Here is a 19,750-nt window from a genome sequence, read left to right as displayed (position 1 = left end):
ACTGAATCACTCCTGCTGTATTACTGTAAATCAAAGTGTGCACTTTCCCACAGTGAGCGACTCGTGCTCACGACAGTCTGACAGCATCTAAACATTAAAGCCGTCCCTCTTGGTTGAGCTGTAATGTTAGACGCACACTTCTCAGGGTTGGTGGAACTGCTCACGTTAGGTTTGGGAATTTTTCTTCCAAGTAACTGCCTCGTGAACTTTAAGAGACACATTGCTGCTGAGTTTTTCAAACATGTGGTTTGCTGCTTTGATTACCATGGAGTGTGAACTGTTTACTTACATTATATTAAAGTGAAGGATCACTACTGCAGAGCAGTCCAAAGGTAAGCAGATTGAACTTTAATTCTGGAGTGAAATGTCCCTTTAAGAAAGAACAAGTTGAAATGCAGTTTAAAATAACAAGAACTGCAGACTGAACTTATTTGGATCAGAGTTTTTAATCCTCTTGAGTTAAAAGGCAAAAAATGGGGGGAAAAAAAATGTCTCAGTTCCCGACCAACAATACGAGACATGTAAACATTAAAGATGGTTGAAAATAATTCCAGAAAAATAGAAAGCGAGACAAAGAAAAATGGAAAATTAAAACAGTTAAAAACATTTCTTTGGTTGCACGTTTCCACTTAACAAAGCGTGACATCAGCACTGTAAACAGCAACTAGGCAGTTCTGTACTAAGGAAAAAGATGAATACAAGACGCCACCATAAAGAGTTTTAAAGATTATAATTAGCCCCCCCCCCCCCCCCCCCCCGAAAAAAAGAAACACCTTTTAAAGCGATATTGTGCCCGCTCCTGCCCTAAAGGACAATGACACCATTCAGAAATGTTCCCGCTGCATGAAACGATCTCACTGCCTAAACCCGTTACATTCAAAATCACATTTATACAGTAATCTGCTCGTATCTGAATCAAGTATTAAACATCCAGCCACAAGAGGACACACCAAACATTTCCCCTTCCAGAAAACAATCACACCGCCTCACTCACTCCACAGAGAAAAGTAGCTTCTTTCCTTCAACTCTCATTAATCTGCGAGGATAAATATAAATAGACTTAATGTACACCAAGATAAATATGCTCAGGAGGAAGAAAGGAGGTGCGGAAAGTGCAAAGTGCTCCTCCGTCTTTGTGCAGTGAGTTTGCATGGCGTCGGTGCAGTGTGTCAGCCCGGCTCCTCCTCCTCCTCCATCACAGTGTGTGTTTGACGGCCATCAAAGGCTCACGTTTGTTCTGCAGGTTCTGCTGCAGCTCTCTGAACAGATGGTCCCGCTCCTCAGCATCCAAAAGGATTTGCTTTAAAAAGAAGAGCACTCATAAGTACAGCGAGTTCATTGTTAGTTCTGTACTCCTCCTACTGCGAACAACAATACTGAAGACAACTTAACCAAGAAGTAATATTTGAATTCAAGTGGCAAGCAAAAAACAAAAACCACCTGTCTGAGCTTAACAATTCTTCTCGCGGTTTGGAAACACGAACAGAAAGGTTCATAAGTTCGAGAAGTTCCTAAATTAGTGCAGTGTTTCCATACTTTCTGTGATATTTTGATCAAAACGAAGCCTAAAGAACGCAACAAAGAACAGATTCTTTACTGCAGTCGTGTGAGGAGTCTATCAGCAGCAGATGTAAGCAGCAGTGCTTTCCACTACAAATCTTAGGCCCTGTATCAGGTGCTCTGTCTTCACATATATGACAGCAAGGATATACACAAACACTGGCACTCACTCACTTCTTATTATTTGCCCAACAATAAATATTAAAGAAACATCAAGTATCGGTATTATTATCAAAGAGAGGAGATGGGGCACTCAAAGGATCCTGAACAGAAATCTATGGGTGGATTCAACAAACATGGCCTCCAATCAAGCTGCCAGGTGCATAAAGTGGTTCAGCGCTCTCATTGGCTGAGCAAAAACGCTGACAGTGTTGGTACTGAGCTGTTAATGAAGCTCAAATGTTCTGAGACACTGGCATGTGCAGCACAAGTGCATCTTCCTGGGGATGAAAAGCTTTTTAATATTTATTTTGACACAGATGCAAAATATTTTAAAGCTTTTGTTATTATTTGAGGCGTTCAGAGTAGCTGCCTAAAATGCTGCAGAGTGGCACGAATTGCTTCTTTACCTCGATGAGTTTGTCCCTCTTCTCCAGGCTGTCCCTGAGTCTCCTCTCGCCCCGCTCTCTGTCCTCCCTGTCGTTCTGCAGCGCTCGGTCCGCCTCCTTCTTCTTCTTCTCCTTCAGCTCCTGCCGAGCGTCTCTGAGCTGAGCCGTCAGAGAGGACACCGTCCGACTGTGACTCTCCTGCTGACTCTGGTGAAAAAGCAGAATGAACGGCTCAGATTTGTTGTGGCTGTGATGTGGAACTTTAGGGTCACAAACCGGAGGCAGCTTATGGCGATGATTTCATTTTAAATTTCAGTGTGGTTTTCCAGCCAGCACTGATTAGAAGCAATTTCTAAAAAACGAAGCACCACATTGTTTTGGAAGAGCAGCATTTTTACTGGTTAGATTATTAAGTTATTCCATTTTTTAAATTTCCTGTCATTTCTGTAAATCACTTGCTCTAACCTGTAGGAAAGGTACATTCAAAAGAAGTTTAACCGCTCGATCAGAGAAGCTAGGACTTAATTATCTTTCACATTATTTTTGATACATTAAAAAGTTTACAATTTAATATTTTTCCCTGTATTTTCAAAAGTTTCTGTCTTATAATCTATTATAAACTATGAATGTGTGTTTGAATGCAGACTTATTAGGTAAAAGTGGAAATTCATCACAAACTCAGCGGCTTTTTGCTTTTTCAGTTTTCTAATTAACTTGAAATAATTAACTCGTGTGGCCGGGCTAATCTCCCACCTGCACCATGTCCTGGTATTCCTGCAGGGTCGTTGTAAGCTTGGTGACCTCCTGGCACAAGGTGGCGCTGCTTTCCTCTTGATCCTTCAACATAGCTGCCAGTTCAGCCCCGCCCCCCCCTGACTGCTGGCCAGTCACAGAATCTGAGAGAGCCTGGAAGAAAATGACACGTTTCTACTTACTGAAGACAGTATTTACTGACAAACCTCAGCTTAGCTGTACAGAGGGAGGAATGCAGAGTTCATCCAGTCACACAGAGAAAAAAAAACCCACATGTCATATCCTAATAATACGAGAGACATGGCACTAAAAAGATCCTGACTTTAAATCTGGGGGAGAATACAGAAACATAAAAATGCTGATAGAAGTAAAACTTGCAGGGGAACCTTTCTAACTAGTTTTAATCACATCTGACTGATGCTCCTCATAGAAGCAGCTTTGGTTATTAGTCAAAGTTAACTCAGATAACTGCCCACCAGTGCATGGAGGCATTGCCCAGCGTTTCCCGGGGACTAAATAAGCACACAGACAGGCTCATAATTATACTGTTAGCACACTAATGACTGGTGGGTGTGTTTGTGTTCATGTGCATGTGCATGCTAAATACAGGCGAAGCTTTTTCATTATAGTGATTAAATTCAATAAATTCAATTCATAATCTAATTCTAACCCAGAGAAACCAATCTAGCTCACTTTCTAGATTTGCTGATGCTACTGCAGGTTCATTCTGTCTGTGCACAATGACTTCCTGTCTAGTGCCAGGCTGTTCCTGTCTCTCTGCATAAAGCTCCAACAAACCTTCAATAACGAGATGTGAGATTTGCTCTCAAAGCACTGAAGCATCAGCAGACTACAGCGAGCCTCAACAGTTAAGGAGGGCGCGGCTACTTTAGGGGTTTTTCTGCCCTGCTTCTGTGAGTGCTGTGCAAAAACATTTATATATCTCGTGTTTTACGGCCACAGGACAGTAAAAGGAGAAGCTTCAAAGAGGTTTGTTTGGCTGCAGGTGTATTACCTCCATCCCTTTCTCCAGTTGCTCTTTGAAGGTGCGGATGAGAGCCTCCTTCTCCTGCAGGACAGCAGTGAGGGCCCCGTCTCTCTGCCTCCACAATTCCCTCTCTTTCTCCACCTCCTTCAGCAGTTGCTCCTTCTCTCCCAGAGCCACCCGCAGGTCCTGAGTCAAAAACAGAGAGCTTCAAGTACATGCAGCGCGACTAAAGTGCTGAGCGTGCAGTTGTGTTTTGCGTTTAATTGCGAGTATTTGAATTAAATAAAGTAACCAAATAAACAGATCAGTATGTGTGCAATGTATGAATGAGCATGCCTGCAAAATAAACAGCATGAGAGGAGCTGACAGGATTGTTTTATATTCCCCGAGTTGTCCTGCATCTCTAACCTCGTATCAAAAAGAAATAGAGTCACAGCCAAACAGGAGACCACCCCTGTGGCAGTGTGTGGTCTTACACTGATGATGTCCTGGTTGCACTGCAGCACAGTGTTGAGGGTGTCCAAGTCTCTCTCTCGGTCTCGTCCAGCCTTCCACAGAGCCTCGATCTCCTTCTCCATGCTCTTCTCTTTTTCAGTTATTTCAGACCTCAGAGCCTCCAGCGCAGCCTGAAGATCAGAAAATGAAACAATCAGCTTATCGACAGAAAATAAACATAATTTTGAACTCAATAAAAAGTGTCCATCACAGTACTTCCACCCTTTCAGGGACACGAAAGCTCAGTTTGCTGACTATCAGCAAAAATGTGCCTGCTTGTGCTGACAACCGCCGTGCTTCAGTGAGCGGGTAACATGTGTCATCATAAGCAGAGCAAGCTTTGCTTTAATGTCAACAATCAGCATGAGAATGACAGACAGCACAGCTCTAACCTTGTTGTCAGAGATAATCTCTCTCAAGTTCTCAGTCAGCTTGTTGGCCAGCTCAGTCCCTGCTCCCTCCTCCACACACAGCCTGCTGATCAGACTCGTGCACTCCTGGAAGACAGGAAATATCTGTCTGTGAACACATTCGTGAACATTTTACCTGCATTTTCTGGATGTTAAATGATTGAAATCCTTTCTAAACGAGGATTACAGCGAGCTTTTAAAGCAAAATACTACAGAGAGTTACAATACCCAGAGGCAATGACTTGATATGGATGCAAGTGAGAAGCAGGTACACGGACATGCTCAAATCTGTTTAAAACCACAACTCTCAGTGTTCAAGTGTAAAGAAGGCAGAGGTGTGGATCAACACAAAATGAAGTATAATGCTGAAAATGTCAGTATTATGTTGGTTCTGCTGCTTTTACAGGACATTGTTCTCCTTTTGTAGCATATATTTACTGTCTTACTCAGTGGTTTCTGCATTAAACGGCTGAGGTAAGCAGACTTTGAGTGTTAGATGCAAAAATATAAAGTATGTGCATATTTTAAATGGAAGAGTTTCAGATTCAGATAAGGTTGGCAAAGAGAAAGTAAGCTGGAGCCAGCAGCTTGTTAGCCCAGCATAAAGACTGGAATAGAGAGAAAGAGCCAGTGTAAAGCTAGAGACGTGCAGCCTCTGTGCACAAGCACATGTAAAACCAACTAATTATATCATCATATTGTATTTTATGTGGACACTGATAATCTTTTAATCGTTTTAGTAACTGAAAAGCTCCATCCTATTACATTATCCTTAAAGAAAATATTGACATTTATGGTTAACAGTCCATGATCCTCCAGTAATCCTCAGGTAAGAAAATCTTTCTGCTAGGTGAGCCCCGTTTTGTTTTGTGTTTTTGTGAGTCCACAAATTTTCCTGCTGTTAATCATCAACATGACAAGTAGCTACAAACACCGGCAGTCATGATGAAAGCTTTCTCCGATCACTCGTGAACACACAGATTTGGCACTGCCACTTTAAACGTACAGCAGCTTCACAGAAAAACAACATTCCAGAGAGCTTTCGAGTCGGAGCCTCAGCAGCAGCAGCTCGAGCTGCCGCAACGCTTTCCACCTCACCCACCTGGATCAGACGCTCGCGGCTGTGCAGGGAGAGGCCGAGGCTCTGCAGCAGGGAGCTGCCAGCCTCCTTCTCCTGGACCAGCTGGAGGAAAGAGAACAAACAGCTTCATTCAAAAGCCACAGAGAAGCCATGGAACAGCTCAGACTCCAGTACCTCATCAGAGAGTTTAAAGACGACCATTTCCATTATTGATAATTTTTTTGTGCGTTTGAAATGGTATTGGCTCAGAGTTTACCTACTTTTATAAAATAATTTTAAAAAAGAGAAGCCAATTTTCTTATTTGAGAACTTAAACGCATTAAATATTTGAAGTATTTACTTAATAGGAAACTAATAATAATTACAAAATTTATTTTCTACAGAGTAATCCCTGAAAATTCTCAGCATTGTTTAAACAGTGATTACAACTATTCCAACCTGCTGTGTGATAACTCATAAAACATTTAATAAATATATTTAAATATGCTCAGAATAAGCACTTTAGTCCTTTTTATTATTTCATTTCTGTAAGGATCCATTTAATTTAATACTTGGCAGCTTTGTTTTGGGTTTTTTTGCAAATCCCCAAAACTTAGAAATTAAATACCAAATTTTCCAAAGAGAAAAAAGCTCTTCATTTGTTGATCTGTAACCACCCAACACTGCTTTAAAACTGAAAAGTTTCAATATAATGTGATGAAGAGGCCATGAGAAAATAGGTGGCTGTTGTGACTGTATTCATTTATGTTTCAGTTCAGCTCATTTCTTACAGTTACAAGCCAGAAGCAGCAGGAGGCAGTTTTCAGCTTTTTAATGGAACATAAAAAAAAGCATTCATCTGTTCATGAGGAAAATTCTTCCCTCAAGAGCTGCTGGAGATCAAAGAAAGCTAAAAGAGAGCGAGTACTGAATTTAAAAACATCAGTTTCCTGGAAAGAGAACAAAAACAAAATAAACTGTAACTGCTCGGGGATAAATTAGTAACTTAAATATCAGTTACTGCACGTTTAAACCTGCTGCTGTTTTCAGAGATTTCACATTAATTATTAATAATGTTCACCATGTGAACACAGCAGCCTCGCTGTGACAGGTCATGAGGCCGGTTAATGATATCCTATCATAAGACTACCGAGCCCGGGGCAAACTCCACCGGTCAGGGAAGATTCCAGTGAGAGGCTGTGAGTGTGTTTGTGTTGTGCGTGTCTTTATGTGCACCTGAAAATGAGGAAATGTAGACACACCCTGCACAGATACAAAACCAACCACCCAACCTCCATTCCTTTCATAATGCTATATTTGTACTCGGTCAACACTCGCAGGGTGGCTCACGGAGCTGTTTGCACATGTGACCGAGGAGCTGCTGTGTCACTCTGCTGCAATAAACCTGTTTTTCTTCTTAGAAATAAAAGGCTGGAGACATTTACCTCGTGTGACAGCGGATAAAAATAACTCTGTGGTAATAAATAAATATCTCTTAAATCACAATATCAGCAGCATCTCCGTTCAGTTTACCCTTCAAGCTAGTCTAGATACCAGTACTTAGTAAATCTGGCCTTTGGACTACCGAAGCCTAGAATGAGATGTTTTCACCTCCCACCTGGCTTTGCTTTTGCTTTCATATCCACAAGAGAAATGATGGCAATCAGAAAACTGTGTGTGATGCCACTGTGACATTACCCACTGTGACATCCCAATCTGAAGCTGCACCTTTTAAATTTTGACTGTTGCCATCTTTTTGTTTGTTTTTTTCAACTCGGACATTATGAATTCCGAAGACACCGATGACCCACTTCATCATCCATGTGAATTAAAGTAGGACCATGTTACGGTCCTACCATAATTTATCAAATGAACATGATGCTGCGTTATAAAGGACTATCAAATGAGCGTGTCAGATCAATGAGGTCACAAATTGAGTGAGAAGTAGGACAGTTTTCTTAGAGGCCCTGCCGACCTTTTGAGAGAACGCAAATTTTAGGGACTCTAAAGCTTTTTTCAAACTGAAAACTGGATTCATTTTATTATTCAACATCTAAAGAACAAACTGAAAGCTTACAGGGGCCCAGTCTTGTGATCCGTTGACTTCCACTTGTTTGCTTCTCCCATGTTTCAGCTCAGCCTCCAGGGTCCTGATGCGGGATGCAGCTTGGTCAAGTTGGCCTTTTAGGTGCCGGATACCATGATGAACTCTATCAGTAGTCTTCTAAAATAAAATAAAAAAGCCTCACAATAAACACGGTGTGGGCTATTATGCAATACACAAAGAAAAGTAACGCGTGTAATTCTAATCATGTTGGATGTTTGGACAAGCTGCAGCTGTTCCTGGATAAACTATTGCAGCCACGGTCAATATTTACAGCTACTAGCACACATGGCAACTGCTCAAAGTTCATCCAGGCCTGCATGATCTTCTACAGCACACTCACCTCTCGGTGAAGAGGCATGAACTCGTCCCTCAGCAATGTTAGGACATCCCCATTCTCTTCATCCGTTTCATCCCCTCCGTTCTCCACATCCCTAAAGTTCAGCACCCTGGTCACTGTGGGTGATGCAGTCTCCTCGATTTTTCCCAGGTACCTCCCATCCCTTTTGCCCAGAACGGGGATTTTACTTCCTGACGGCGAACTGACCGGCTTCCCTCCAATACTTCTCAGCTCTCTCAGCATGAAGTTGACTGACTGATCACTTGCTGAATCAAAGGGGTCATTCCCGTCCAGAGAATCAAGAGACTGAATGGACTCCGTGTGGGAAGGAGCTCGTAACGAGAGACTGGACCCTGCCAGGGAGGCTGGGCTGGAGTTGACGGATGGCACCCTCTGCCAGTGGAGGGGCACGCTCTGGGATCTATCCTGGGACAACGGGGAGAAGGGCTGGAAAGGCATGTGACGAGGAACCCCACAAACTGACTCGTAATCAGAGTCGGACACCCGTAAGGAATCGCAACCTTCGCACCCCTTCCCTTTTCTGCATCTTTTCCCCGTTCTGATAAAATACGGACACGTGTCCCACTTCTCTGACCAGCACTCGTACTCTGAAAGCGCCATATTCTCCTTGAGCATCTCCCTGTAGCCTTCCTTCTCCACCTCTCCTTCCTCCTCGCTGGTGCTGCTCCTGCTCTGAAAGTCCTGCAGATGCCTGTGGCAGTAGTTTTGGCGCACCCACTGTCTGATTTTGTCCCTCTCATGCGTCAGCTTCTGAAGGCGCTCAGACGAAAGCACCCTCACCCTGGCTATGACCGTGTCAAACTTGAACACGCGTTCTAGCAGGCACACGCATTTGCCACATACAAACTCCCCCTGCCCGCCGCCCCGTGGTACAGACTGCCCCAGTATGTGGGTCAACACCGTGAGCAGATCCACGCTCTTGGAGGGGGAGCTCACGGACATCAGGGACTTGGAGAGAGAAACGGAGGAACCAAGAGATAACGTGCTGCCTGTGAAGAGAAACAAAATGTTTACTTTTACACTATTACAATATGTTAAGCATTTATTAAGCTCTATACTCACCCCAGGAGCTGCTCTGTGATGACCGGGACCGGCTCCCTCCTCTCAACGACCCTGTTGGGGTCTGAGGCTGACCAGTTTTCTTATTCTGGCCCCCAAACAGCCACCGCCGTTGGTTTCCCTGGAGAGCTCCGCCACATATTTGGCACTGGTCATTTTTACTTCTGGAGGACATCTTGGACAGATGGATGGATGGACTTCTTCCCCTTGTTGTCCAATAGACGAGGAAACTGTAAATTAAAGCAGAATTTAGCTCAAATGTTTCATACAGACACTGATGGAAATTCTCATCATTTACTACTGAAGGCCTGGTGTTGTGAACACTGTATGATCAATATTAGGCAGAACAAAGTTTGCTTTTGAACTACACACATAAGCTGGATCCATTTCCTTTTTGGCCTGGAGGGCAAAAATTCCAAGATTTCCAAACACAATTTTGGATTTTGATTGATCAGACCACAGGAAGCTTTTACTTCCACCCATATCACAAACGAGGCCCAGAGAGGGCTGCTGGGGTTCTGGCCTCTTTTTGTTTTCTTTTGTTTTGCTTGGTGGAGTTTTAACTTCCATTTATGGTTCCAGCACTGGTCTGTTGTAAGCCCACAAAGTGATTTCCACTACAGAACCATGTGTGTTTTAATGTAATTGCAGCTTGAGGATCCAAACATAACACACATTAGTATTTTTCCACCCTTGTTCCTTGTGTAGAGAAGTTTTTTCTCTATTCTCCAATTCTTTATTTGATATATATCATTTTTACACATCTCAACATTTCTGGAAACAGGGTTGTGCATTTTTATGATGTTTGGATTTACATAACGAGGAGACGCTCAAGCTGGTTTCTTTGTGTCAACAGAAAATTATTATGTTAGTGTACTTTGAGGGCTCTGCAGATTACCGTCTTCTTCTTTGGCTTCCTCCTCTGTCACACCCTCTGCTTGTCCTCCATCACTACATCCATAAATGCCTGGCAGCTCATCTTCAACATCCTTTCTCCATCATATCCACCATCCCTCCTGTGCACATGTCTAAGCCACCTCAGCCTCGTCTCTCTAACTTTGTTTCAAAAATGCTCGACCTGAGCCGTCGCTCCCAATGACAGCTTTAACACCTTCAACTCCGCCACCAGCTCAGCACCACCGTCTCACAGCAGGTCTCCCTACCATATCGTAAAACCGTCCCTTTCTCTCTGCCTGCTATCCTTCTGTCACAAATCACCCTGACGCCCGTCTCCACCCACTCCACCCTGCCTGCATTCTCAACAACAGGTATTTAAACAGCTACTTTTATTGTCTCTGCTCCTTGCATGTTCACCACACCACCTAAATCCCGCTCCTTCACACACGTATTCGGTTTTGGTTCAATTGACCTTCACTCCTCTTCTGTCCACAGCATACCTCCACCTACTCCAACTACAGGTCACAGTGTTGTCTGACAACATGATGCAGAGACTTCTGCCTTACCTCACCTGTCAACCTTTGACCCTCTCTTCTCTATGCTTCTCCATCAACACTCTCAAAGTAAACATCAGGTGTGTGGAGCTCTTTCTCAGAATGAAGCCGCACTGATGCTCACTGTTCCTCACCTCTCTTCTTAACCTAGCTTCAACAATTCTTTCCCATATCTCTAGTGTGTGGCTCATCATCTTCATCCTTCTGTTACTACAACTTTGCACATCAACCTTATTGTTGAAATGGATGAGTAGATCCAAGATTCTGTTGAACAATCTGATTAGAAACTTAACTGCTGTCTCTGACATCACCATAGCTCCACAGGTTTGTCATCGGGGCAAACCACCTTTACACTCTTCATAGCTGCCCTCACTTTCTTTTAATCCTCTGCACTTCCTCATTCTCTAGCTTTCCTCCATCCATCCTAGTAACCCTCCTCTCTTTCTCCTTTTCTTCAGTCATCAGCTCCTCAAAGTACTTCTTCCATCTTCCTAGCACACTCTCTTAGAATGTTATGAAAGCTCCATCTCTATTCTGAATCACTCTAGCCTGCTGCACATCCTTTCTAGCTTGACTTCTCTGCCTAGCCAACCATTACAAGTCCTTATCTCCTTCCTTAGTGTTCAGCCTCAAACAAAACTTACTTTTCCTTTGCTGTACACTTAGCTTTTTAGTACTTCTGTCTACAGACTTCATCTCCCTGACTATACCATTTTTTCGTCGAATACCTTCTTGTACTTCCTCATTCCACCACCAAGTCTTCTTGTCCTCAGCCCTCTGCCCAGAGGATAGGCCAAAGAAACTTCTGCTGTGCTTCCTCAGTCATTTGGTAACTCTTTCCTATCACCCAGGGCCTGTGCCAGCTCCACACTGAATCATCTTCCACCATTTAATCCTTGCCTCTGCCTTCATTTGCTTTCTCTTCTTCATTTTCAAAGCCATCCTACAGCCTGCAGACACCCAATCCTGCCCAGCTACATTCTGTCTTTCCGACTGTTCCTTTTGCATAAGATATACTCCCCCACTGTTGCATAAAGCCTTCTGTCTTGATGAAATGTTCACTTTAGCCATGTCCAGCCTTTTGGCACAAACTACTACCATCACCATACCTACCAACACCTGTTCATCTACAAGTTCACTCCAATCGTCATTCTTCCCCTGGGGATCCTCCCTGCAGATTACAGTATGTTGATCTAGTTCCACTATCACAGTGGCATACTAGCTTACTGAGAAGGTAATGAATTTCTTCTGGTACAACATTCATCATAGGCAACAGTGTTCCTGACTTAAAGTTTAAATGGATGGCTGAGAATTGTCTGCATTTTCCAGCTGCCTTCACACTTAGCACGACTCGTTCTGACATTATCAGCAGCCTGACTGGTGCTCTGATTTACAGCTTTCTGTTCCCTCCGTGGATGTTTTGAGCCCTGTGCTGTCTGCAGCTACAGGCTGTTTACAGTAGCTCCCCACAGGGCGGGACACGTCGACCTTGAGCCACGCTGACAGTGAAGTGCAGCCAGACTGTCGATGAATGAATCTGTCTTTCCAGCTTTCGCCCTTCGAAGGGCGCTCAGCTGTTTTAAACCCCAGCCTGTCCCGTCCCACAACATGTTTCCAAAAAGGAAACCCATCCCCATCTAGTGGAAAACATTTCAACTCCGTCTATCTGCCTCTATTTTAAGCTACCGAGGTCTAGAGATTGAACGTGAAAGCAGCGTAGTTGATCCAGCACGAGACAAATCCACGGGGAAGTTTTCGAATCGGTGTCAACTTACGCTGAAAGTCCTGCGGGCCTCTCAGAGGGAGGAAGGTTTGAAAGAGCCGGCGGAAAGCTTCATGGTCGCGACAGAAAGAAAGAAGCAGGAGACACAAAAGATTTCCAACCAGAAAAATCTCCACCGGGAACTGAGCCGGAGCTGCGTTGCAACACACCGGAGAGGAGGAGGAGAGGTGGGTGTCACCTTAGTGACGTCACCGTCATACCTGTTAAAGAGCAACAGCTGGAGCGAGTCAGTAAAGATCGTTACTGCTCTCGTGTGGCTCTGAGCTGACTCGTAGGCCCACTACCACGCCTGCTTTCACTAATGTAATGAGACACGCAATCGGCCTTTCTGTTATGGAAGCTTTTTTAATTTTCGCATTATGTACTTTTCATATGAAAAGTAGGCTACATAATGCTAAAATTAAATTATTATTTTTTTAAATGTGTTTTTATTTATATATTTAAGTAGTAGTAGTAGTGTTACACAATAAGTCGATGTAAAATCATTAATTATTACAGATCCACTTCTTGACTCTGACCTTTTTAGTAATTCAGCTGCAGGGTCAAATACTAAGTCATTTTTATGCTATTTTGTCACATAGAATCTAATCTGGATGTAAGAAATAATTATGAGGGGGAAAACTGCGTATGGAAGATTAAATATATTGAATTTTTTCCTATAAAAATGAAATGAAAAATATATTAGCTAATCACAATTTAAAGTGAGACTGTGAATCAGTAACCCTTGTTGGAGAAAATGAATTGGATTAAGTGATTGATCACACTCCACCATGACGCTTTAATCTAATCATGAGTGAAGTGTCAGCAGTGGGACAAACTGTATGTAAAATCTAAGCCAGGTCAAAGAGCCGGTTTAGATTTTCACTGCTGTTTAACTAGAAAATATGTTGACTTACAATAACGACTTCAACTAGACGCTGGAGAAAAGTTTGGCAGAAGCATTATTTGCTGGTTTACATTCAAAAGTAATTAAGTCTCTATTCTTATGAGCAAAGCTAAATTTGACAATCGTAGGTAGCATCATAAATCTGCAGTTAAAGTCACAGAGAAGCATGAAAATATGAGAAATTTCTGAGAATGCATTTTAGAAAAAAGTTCATATAATAAAGTCATTCAGGTCATTAGCTGGACTGTACAGTCTGGGGGAACCAGACCAAGCATTGCAGAGATGCAAGTTTTCATGAAATATGTTAATGCAATAATGAAATACACCTCATGAAGGGGAAAATAGGAAATAGCTTTGATATAAATACATTGTTATAAATTACAATACAGTTCCACCAGAGGGCACTGAGTGATTAATCAGGAGCTCAGCTATGCATACAGCCGATTCTTCACCACCACGGGTGTGATACTGACAGCAAGCACACAGTGGACAGGAAGTCTCATTTAGTTATACTCTGTACTCCTGAGTATACTACTTCCTCTCTCCTTGTATATATTGCTCACCTCCTGCCCTTACACCGCCATCTGAAGGTGCACGGAGCGGAAGTGAGGATGTACAGAATGAGAAATGAGAGCAGCAGCTACGCTCAATATTCAAGACATTTCCATTAAGGACTTCTCAAGGTACAAAAAAGGATCACAAAGTTTTGGCTGTGTACAAAATGCACCTTCTGTGAATCAGACAAAAACAACAGTTTAAAAGATGTTTCATAGATAGTTATTATCAACACTGATCAGTGGAAAACGTTAAAACATTAAATAAGATGGCTTATAAAGAGATAGTTCATCATAACCTGAAAGCTGATTATAAATGCAACTTATACACTTATATAAGCAAATCATGTTAATAAAATAAAAACCTTTTTAAAAATTTACAGCAGTCAGTTGTGCAGTATGAATAGTGCAGTAAGCACAAATCCTGCACATTTGCACAGACAGGAGTTAAATCATTGTTTTCTTTGATCGCACTAAAAGTATTCACATGTGGACGGACGTCCACGGTTTTACTGTTGGAGAGTTTTTATGTGAGCCACTTCTCCATGCAGTTCCTGAACACTGTGAAGTTGGAGTGCCAGGTTGTGTGCTTCACCCCCGAATGAACACACGTCACCAAGTCGCCACGTTGGTCCAGCGTCTTCAGCCCAAACGCATCGTTCAGGTAAAACTGAGAGGGCAGAAGGAAATGACATGATTCAAGTTGTGTTTTTGAATGAACACAGTGGAGGGTGTTTAGTTTAACACATTTGCAATAAAATACATTCAGCTAACATTTTATTCTCTACAAGAGAGCAGTCTAACACAGCAGTCCAGCAGGAGGAGCTTTTTTGAGTTGGTCTCTGTAACATCCTTTAGTTTTGAGTTCTTTCTTAAACTTCCTGTGCCTACTTCTGGTTTTCTTTGTGTGCTCATTCTCATTTCTCACATTTGTGCCCCTTCGATCCTCCTACCTGTTTATCCAGAAAACAATCTCATTACTCCATTTTGAAGAACGTCTCGATTCCTAAAACACGTCTGGTGACAGACAACAGAGGAGGCTTGCTGCAGGAGCTACGACTGAAGACGCACAGGCGCGTCCTTTTTCAAAAGCATTTTTTACCTGTGATGCATGATAGAGGTGTGATACACTGCTGGAACATGTTGGTGGGAGGAGAACTCCAAAATGAAGTATTCCTACCTTTGGAGCATCTGCACAAATTGTATGTTCTGTTCCCTGCCTGACTCCAGCCTCTGCCTTCCTCCTCTTCCTCCTCTGGCTCAGCTTTGAAACCTCTGCACCTAGCTCCACCCGTCTCTCCCTTCATCTCTCCTCAGCAGACTGAGCCACCTTCCTTTCAGCCTCAATTCCACCACCACTCCCTCCCCATCAACCACCCTGAGTATTTTTATTTTGCTAATAAAATGATCTGTTCATCCTTAATTTCCTCCCTTCAACATTTGTGTGTGTGTGTTAAAGAAAATGTGTATAATATCCTGCCACACTTGCATGCTGTGAATGTCACTAAAAGTAGCTCTGCTATGAGATAATAAGATACAGCAGACAAATGATTCAGCTTTGCCACACATCCATCCATCTATTCTCAATTCATAAATAAAACATGGACTGTATAATGCAGCACAACTAAGAAACACCACCAATTTCCACAAAGCTGAATCAACACCTCTGTAACAGACTTAATATTATGTCAGTCATTAAGTGAAAACCTACAGCAGGACTGTGTTTTTAGCTACACCTCAATAAAAATGAAGTGTGTTGTACAGGCAGCACTTCAGTTTGCCACTAACCTCCTGCTTCTGCATTTCTACGACGTTTTCGCTGCTGTCATAGAATCCGAAGTGGCTGCACAGAAAAAAGGAAGCAGTTGTTTCAGGTAAAGATGTTTCATAACTTTTACCACGAACTGATCACTTTGCAAACACATCGAAGGCTTTGCTGGTAAAAACGTTGTTGTCTCCAAACCGAGTATCTTTACAGTTTTAGTATAGGATAGGATAGAATAGCCCTTTATTGTCATTGTACATGTATAACGAAATTGTGCGTGCTCCACATAACTGTTCTGGAATAAAGTTTTATTAGCAGACAGCAGGAATAAATAGCAATCAGAAGAAATGTGCACAAACATAAGAGAAAGGCACACATTTGAGAAGAAAACAGTTGCAAAGTGCAAAGAAAAGACTTGGTCTGGCCTGAGTGATGAGGGTTACTCTGGCTCAGACCCTGGCTCAGAGCAGTGAGGTGAGTGGGGGGATGAATGGCTCAGGGGGAGGAACTGTTTGTGAGTCTGAAGGTGGGACCTGACTGACCTGAGTGCAACTGAATACAAATATTGTACTTTGAATCCAATATTGAAAAGGACCGACATGCATCTTAAGGTGACCATCACATAAAGTGCTGCTTTGTGGCCCACAAGCAGCAGAATGCACTACAGGAAATTTTGTTCCTCCAAAATTCATGTCAGGATTTTTTCGATTGATTGAAAGCCAACAGAAGGAAATTGATGGGTCAATTTTTTTCAAACAGTCTCGTCAGTGTGACATAATGAGCCACCTCTCATTTATAAAATGTAAATGAAAGAGAACAAAGAGTGTGCGCTGTAAAGCTGATGACAGTGAGACCTTGACTGCCACGGTGTGATGACACCATCATCCGGTCCTCCAATTAGCACCAACTTCTCGATTTGCAGGAAGTTTTCCCTCCACGCTGTGAAAGGAAAAGCCAAAGGCATGAACGTTTGTTTTCGTGCTAACCAGTGCATATGATGACTAAACCAGATCCAATACCTGTCATGTCACTGTGAGGTCGTTCACCATTAAGGAGAGGCAGAAAGATGTTGTTCCGCAGGTAGCTGAGTCTTTGGTGAGGGTCTGTGGACAAAATATGTTTTATCTTTCAGTAAATGTGCAGACTGTCTTCAGTTAAATCTGAAGAACTCTTGTTTTCTCACCGTTCCAGTAGTCACAAATAGACACTTTTTGACCGAATTTGTTGTAGCAGATAAAATGCACATTCTTCTTTAAGGTTTTGTGGAATACCTTCTGCAGGTAGTCTGTGTCTGTGGAGTAAGAGGATAAGATCAAGTTCATCTTAAACATCCTGGCGAATAATGAGAAGTGTGTTAAAAAGCTCACATTCTTTAAATGTTGAAGCTTATGCAGACAAGTTTTTAAAAGCTCTCTGACCTCCGTACTGTCCAGCCAGTGGGGATGAAAGTGAAATGAAGGTGTGCACGTTGTGGTTGGGAGTCGTGGAGAGAAGTGCTCGACAAATTAGACCACCTTCATGGAAAAAAAGAAACTAAAAATGAGTCTCAGCTTCAGAAATTTCTACCTTAAATTCATCAGTCCTCACTATTATGCAGTTTCTCTATATAACTACTGCGTACTACGATAGAGATGAACCAGCGGCTAGAAGTGGAAGAGTGTGATGTGTCGTATTTTTACCTAAACTTGCTTAAACCTAACCAATGAATAAAAGTTAAAACATGATAACAATAATTAATTTTAAAAAATTAAATCAATCACACAGACAAAGTAAAAGCTAAATTCAAAATTCAAAAAGTCCCAGTGGGATATAAACTATTGTCTCCTGGATGAAAATCCTCTAAATTATGACTTTACCACCTCTCCAAACTCTAAATGTGGACCTTCTAAGTCCCCAGAATTGGACCTTTATTTCTCAGTTGTCAGGTGGGCATCAACGCTATAAGACTATGTTTTTGTTATTTTTCTATCAAATCTGTTTTTCTATTAAATGTTTAATTGTACGGCAGGAGCACCTTGTGAAAAGCACAGAAGATGGACACCATCAGGAGCATTTTTCATGATGGAGTTGAAGGACTGCCTGAAGTCTGGGACCTGCTTCCACAGCGGCTGCAGACTCAACAGGTCGTCGTACAAGTCGATCACTGTGACCTCAGTGCCTGGATGCACCTGAGAAGTGCAAAGAAATTGAAGTGGAAGTAAAACTTTTGGCACAATGAGGGGAAACATCAGCTGTCATAAATCTTCAGCCAGGTGCTCGAATGCAGAACTCTTAAGTCAAAACTGATCCTGAGGAAATGAAAGACACAGAGGAACAGAAATCGCTAACTGGAAACCATTTGCTGAATTTCACTTAGTACTTTTAAGGCTGCTTGAACAGACTGAACACGTGATCTAATATCATGACTGATGAGATATTCCTTCCTATTGCTCACTTACAAGAGACACTTTGGGGGCTTTTCATTCGTCTTTGGAAAGGATCAAACAACAGTCGAGCGCACAACTGTAGTTTATATGGTTTTGGATGAATAATAACAAGCATAGAATCATAAGCACATTATCTGCCTGCTGCGGTGACAGAATACAGTCAGAACATCCCGTGCAAAAGATACTCGGAGCAAATCCAGTTTAAAAAGTAATCATTTCAAAAGTCTTTTAACTTGAAATGTAAGTCAAAGAAGTAAATCTTTAAGCGTGATCACTGAGTTCTAATAACTAGTACTTAATGATCAGACTTACCCCCTTTTAGCATTGTTCTCTGTCAATCAACAGCTTGGCGGCTGGATCCCAGCATCCATAAGAGTGTGAGTGTTAGTTCGGTTAAAAGCACCTGAAAATGTTTTTAATGCTCAAATAGAACAGGAAAGCTCTGTGTGAGTACCAGTTTATTTATTATTAAAAAAAATAAAATAAAATCACTGTTGTGAACTGTAATGTTTGATAAAGTTGGCTTTAGTCGAAAAATATGCAGACTTGTTGCCCCAAAGTTACTGAAAGTCAACCGAGAAAATGATACAAACTTGTTTTGACTGCGTGTGCAAATGAGGACAAGCCTCGAACTTGAAAACACATTTTCATTATTTTATAATAAATATGTAAACATGCTTGTACGCAGTTTTTAGTACCGCTCTAGAGACAACGCAGGAAAACTGGTTTTAAATTTGAACAGCTACTCTGAACATGAACTTGGCCTGGAGACGTTAATCACTGAGCCCGAGTCCTGCGGTCCGTTAATAGCTAAACACTTCCACCAGAAACACATCCCCGAAAAACCAAAGTCTAAACGCAACCGTGGACACAACAGGACGGCCTTAAGACTCTAATATCGAACATTAACAGGCCCGTGAGTCTTTGTGCACATACAAGTTTGCACAAAACACATCAAAGTAAAGACATCACCACAAGCACGAATAATACACCACTTTTAATTCCTGTGGTAAATAAAGCGGCTCTAACGCATTTGGAGCTGTTTTCGAGCCTTGTTGTTCTGCAGCAGAGATGTCGCACGCTGTGCGCGGTCCTACCTTCTTTATGAACCTTGACAGGTTCTGGAACTGCTGTGGTCCATCAAAGATGCCATGCACGATGATGACTGGTTTATAGCTGTCCACGCAAACACCTGCGACCACCAGCAGCAGCAGCAGCAGCATCGGGCCACGCGACCCTGCGGCTACCCGTGGACACTTCATCTCCGCCCGGATACAGGTGAGAAGCAGTGCGGGGGGCTGTAGATGATCCCGAGGACTTTGACCTGAGGTGGTGTCGTTAATACGGCCGATGAGGGACTACGGCTCTCTTCATACTGACAACCAACCATACATGAGCGCGAGCTGCTTCCTCTTTATACACATGTATTTTTTCCACAGGCCACATCCGCTTTTACAGAATCACACCCCTTCAACATTCAACGGTCTGAACCCCATCGATAAAGCAAAAGTCTTTTCGACCTTTTACTCACTTATAATTAATTTGAG

At 42.5% G+C, this 19,750-nt stretch overlaps 2 protein-coding genes and 1 long non-coding RNA gene across 4 annotated transcripts; 1 reads left to right on the top strand and 2 right to left on the bottom strand.

Moving 5' to 3' along the window:
- Nucleotides 1-746: 746 nt before the first annotated feature.
- LOC146699436 (uncharacterized) lies at nucleotides 747-12,621 on the bottom strand. Of its 2 annotated transcripts, none has more exons than XM_085472355.1 (11): nucleotides 12,565-12,621; nucleotides 9,342-9,568; nucleotides 8,262-9,268; nucleotides 7,892-8,038; nucleotides 5,857-5,937; nucleotides 4,737-4,841; nucleotides 4,326-4,475; nucleotides 3,877-4,035; nucleotides 2,862-3,014; nucleotides 2,130-2,315; nucleotides 747-1,300 (listed from the first exon to the last, which is right to left on the bottom strand). In XM_085472355.1, the coding sequence occupies exons 2-11, from the start codon at nucleotides 9,511-9,513 to the stop codon at nucleotides 1,196-1,198; spliced, it is 2,265 nt and encodes a 754-aa protein (XP_085328481.1). In that variant the 5' UTR covers nucleotides 9,514-9,568; nucleotides 12,565-12,621; the 3' UTR covers nucleotides 747-1,195. The 2 variants fall into 2 exon arrangements, with proteins under 2 accessions (XP_085328481.1, XP_085328482.1); XM_085472356.1 differs by having other exon boundaries at nucleotides 7,892-8,035.
- Nucleotides 12,622-12,675: 54 nt separating this feature from the next.
- Nucleotides 12,676-15,435, top strand: LOC146699435 (uncharacterized). Its single transcript, XR_014922824.1, has 3 exons — nucleotides 12,676-12,739; nucleotides 14,564-14,676; nucleotides 14,978-15,435. It is a non-coding gene; the product is annotated as an uncharacterized LOC146699435 (long non-coding RNA).
- On the bottom strand, nucleotides 13,496-19,598 carry LOC146699434 (lysosomal thioesterase PPT2-like). Its single transcript, XM_085472357.1, has 8 exons — nucleotides 19,301-19,598; nucleotides 17,792-17,945; nucleotides 17,196-17,291; nucleotides 16,961-17,068; nucleotides 16,797-16,880; nucleotides 16,632-16,716; nucleotides 15,801-15,855; nucleotides 13,496-14,682 (listed from the first exon to the last, which is right to left on the bottom strand). The coding sequence occupies exons 1-8, from the start codon at nucleotides 19,463-19,465 to the stop codon at nucleotides 14,539-14,541; spliced, it is 891 nt and encodes a 296-aa protein (XP_085328483.1). The 5' UTR covers nucleotides 19,466-19,598; the 3' UTR covers nucleotides 13,496-14,538.
- Between the last annotated feature and the right edge of the window lie 152 nt (nucleotides 19,599-19,750).

This window comes from Copadichromis virginalis, linkage group LG11 (genome assembly GCF_057382275.1).
Source record: "Copadichromis virginalis isolate Kocher_CV1m ecotype Utaka linkage group LG11, C_Virginalis_male_GT1.1, whole genome shotgun sequence".
Lineage (NCBI taxonomy): Eukaryota > Metazoa > Chordata > Actinopteri > Cichliformes > Cichlidae > Copadichromis > Copadichromis virginalis.
This window is presented reverse-complemented; position numbering and strand designations above follow the sequence as displayed.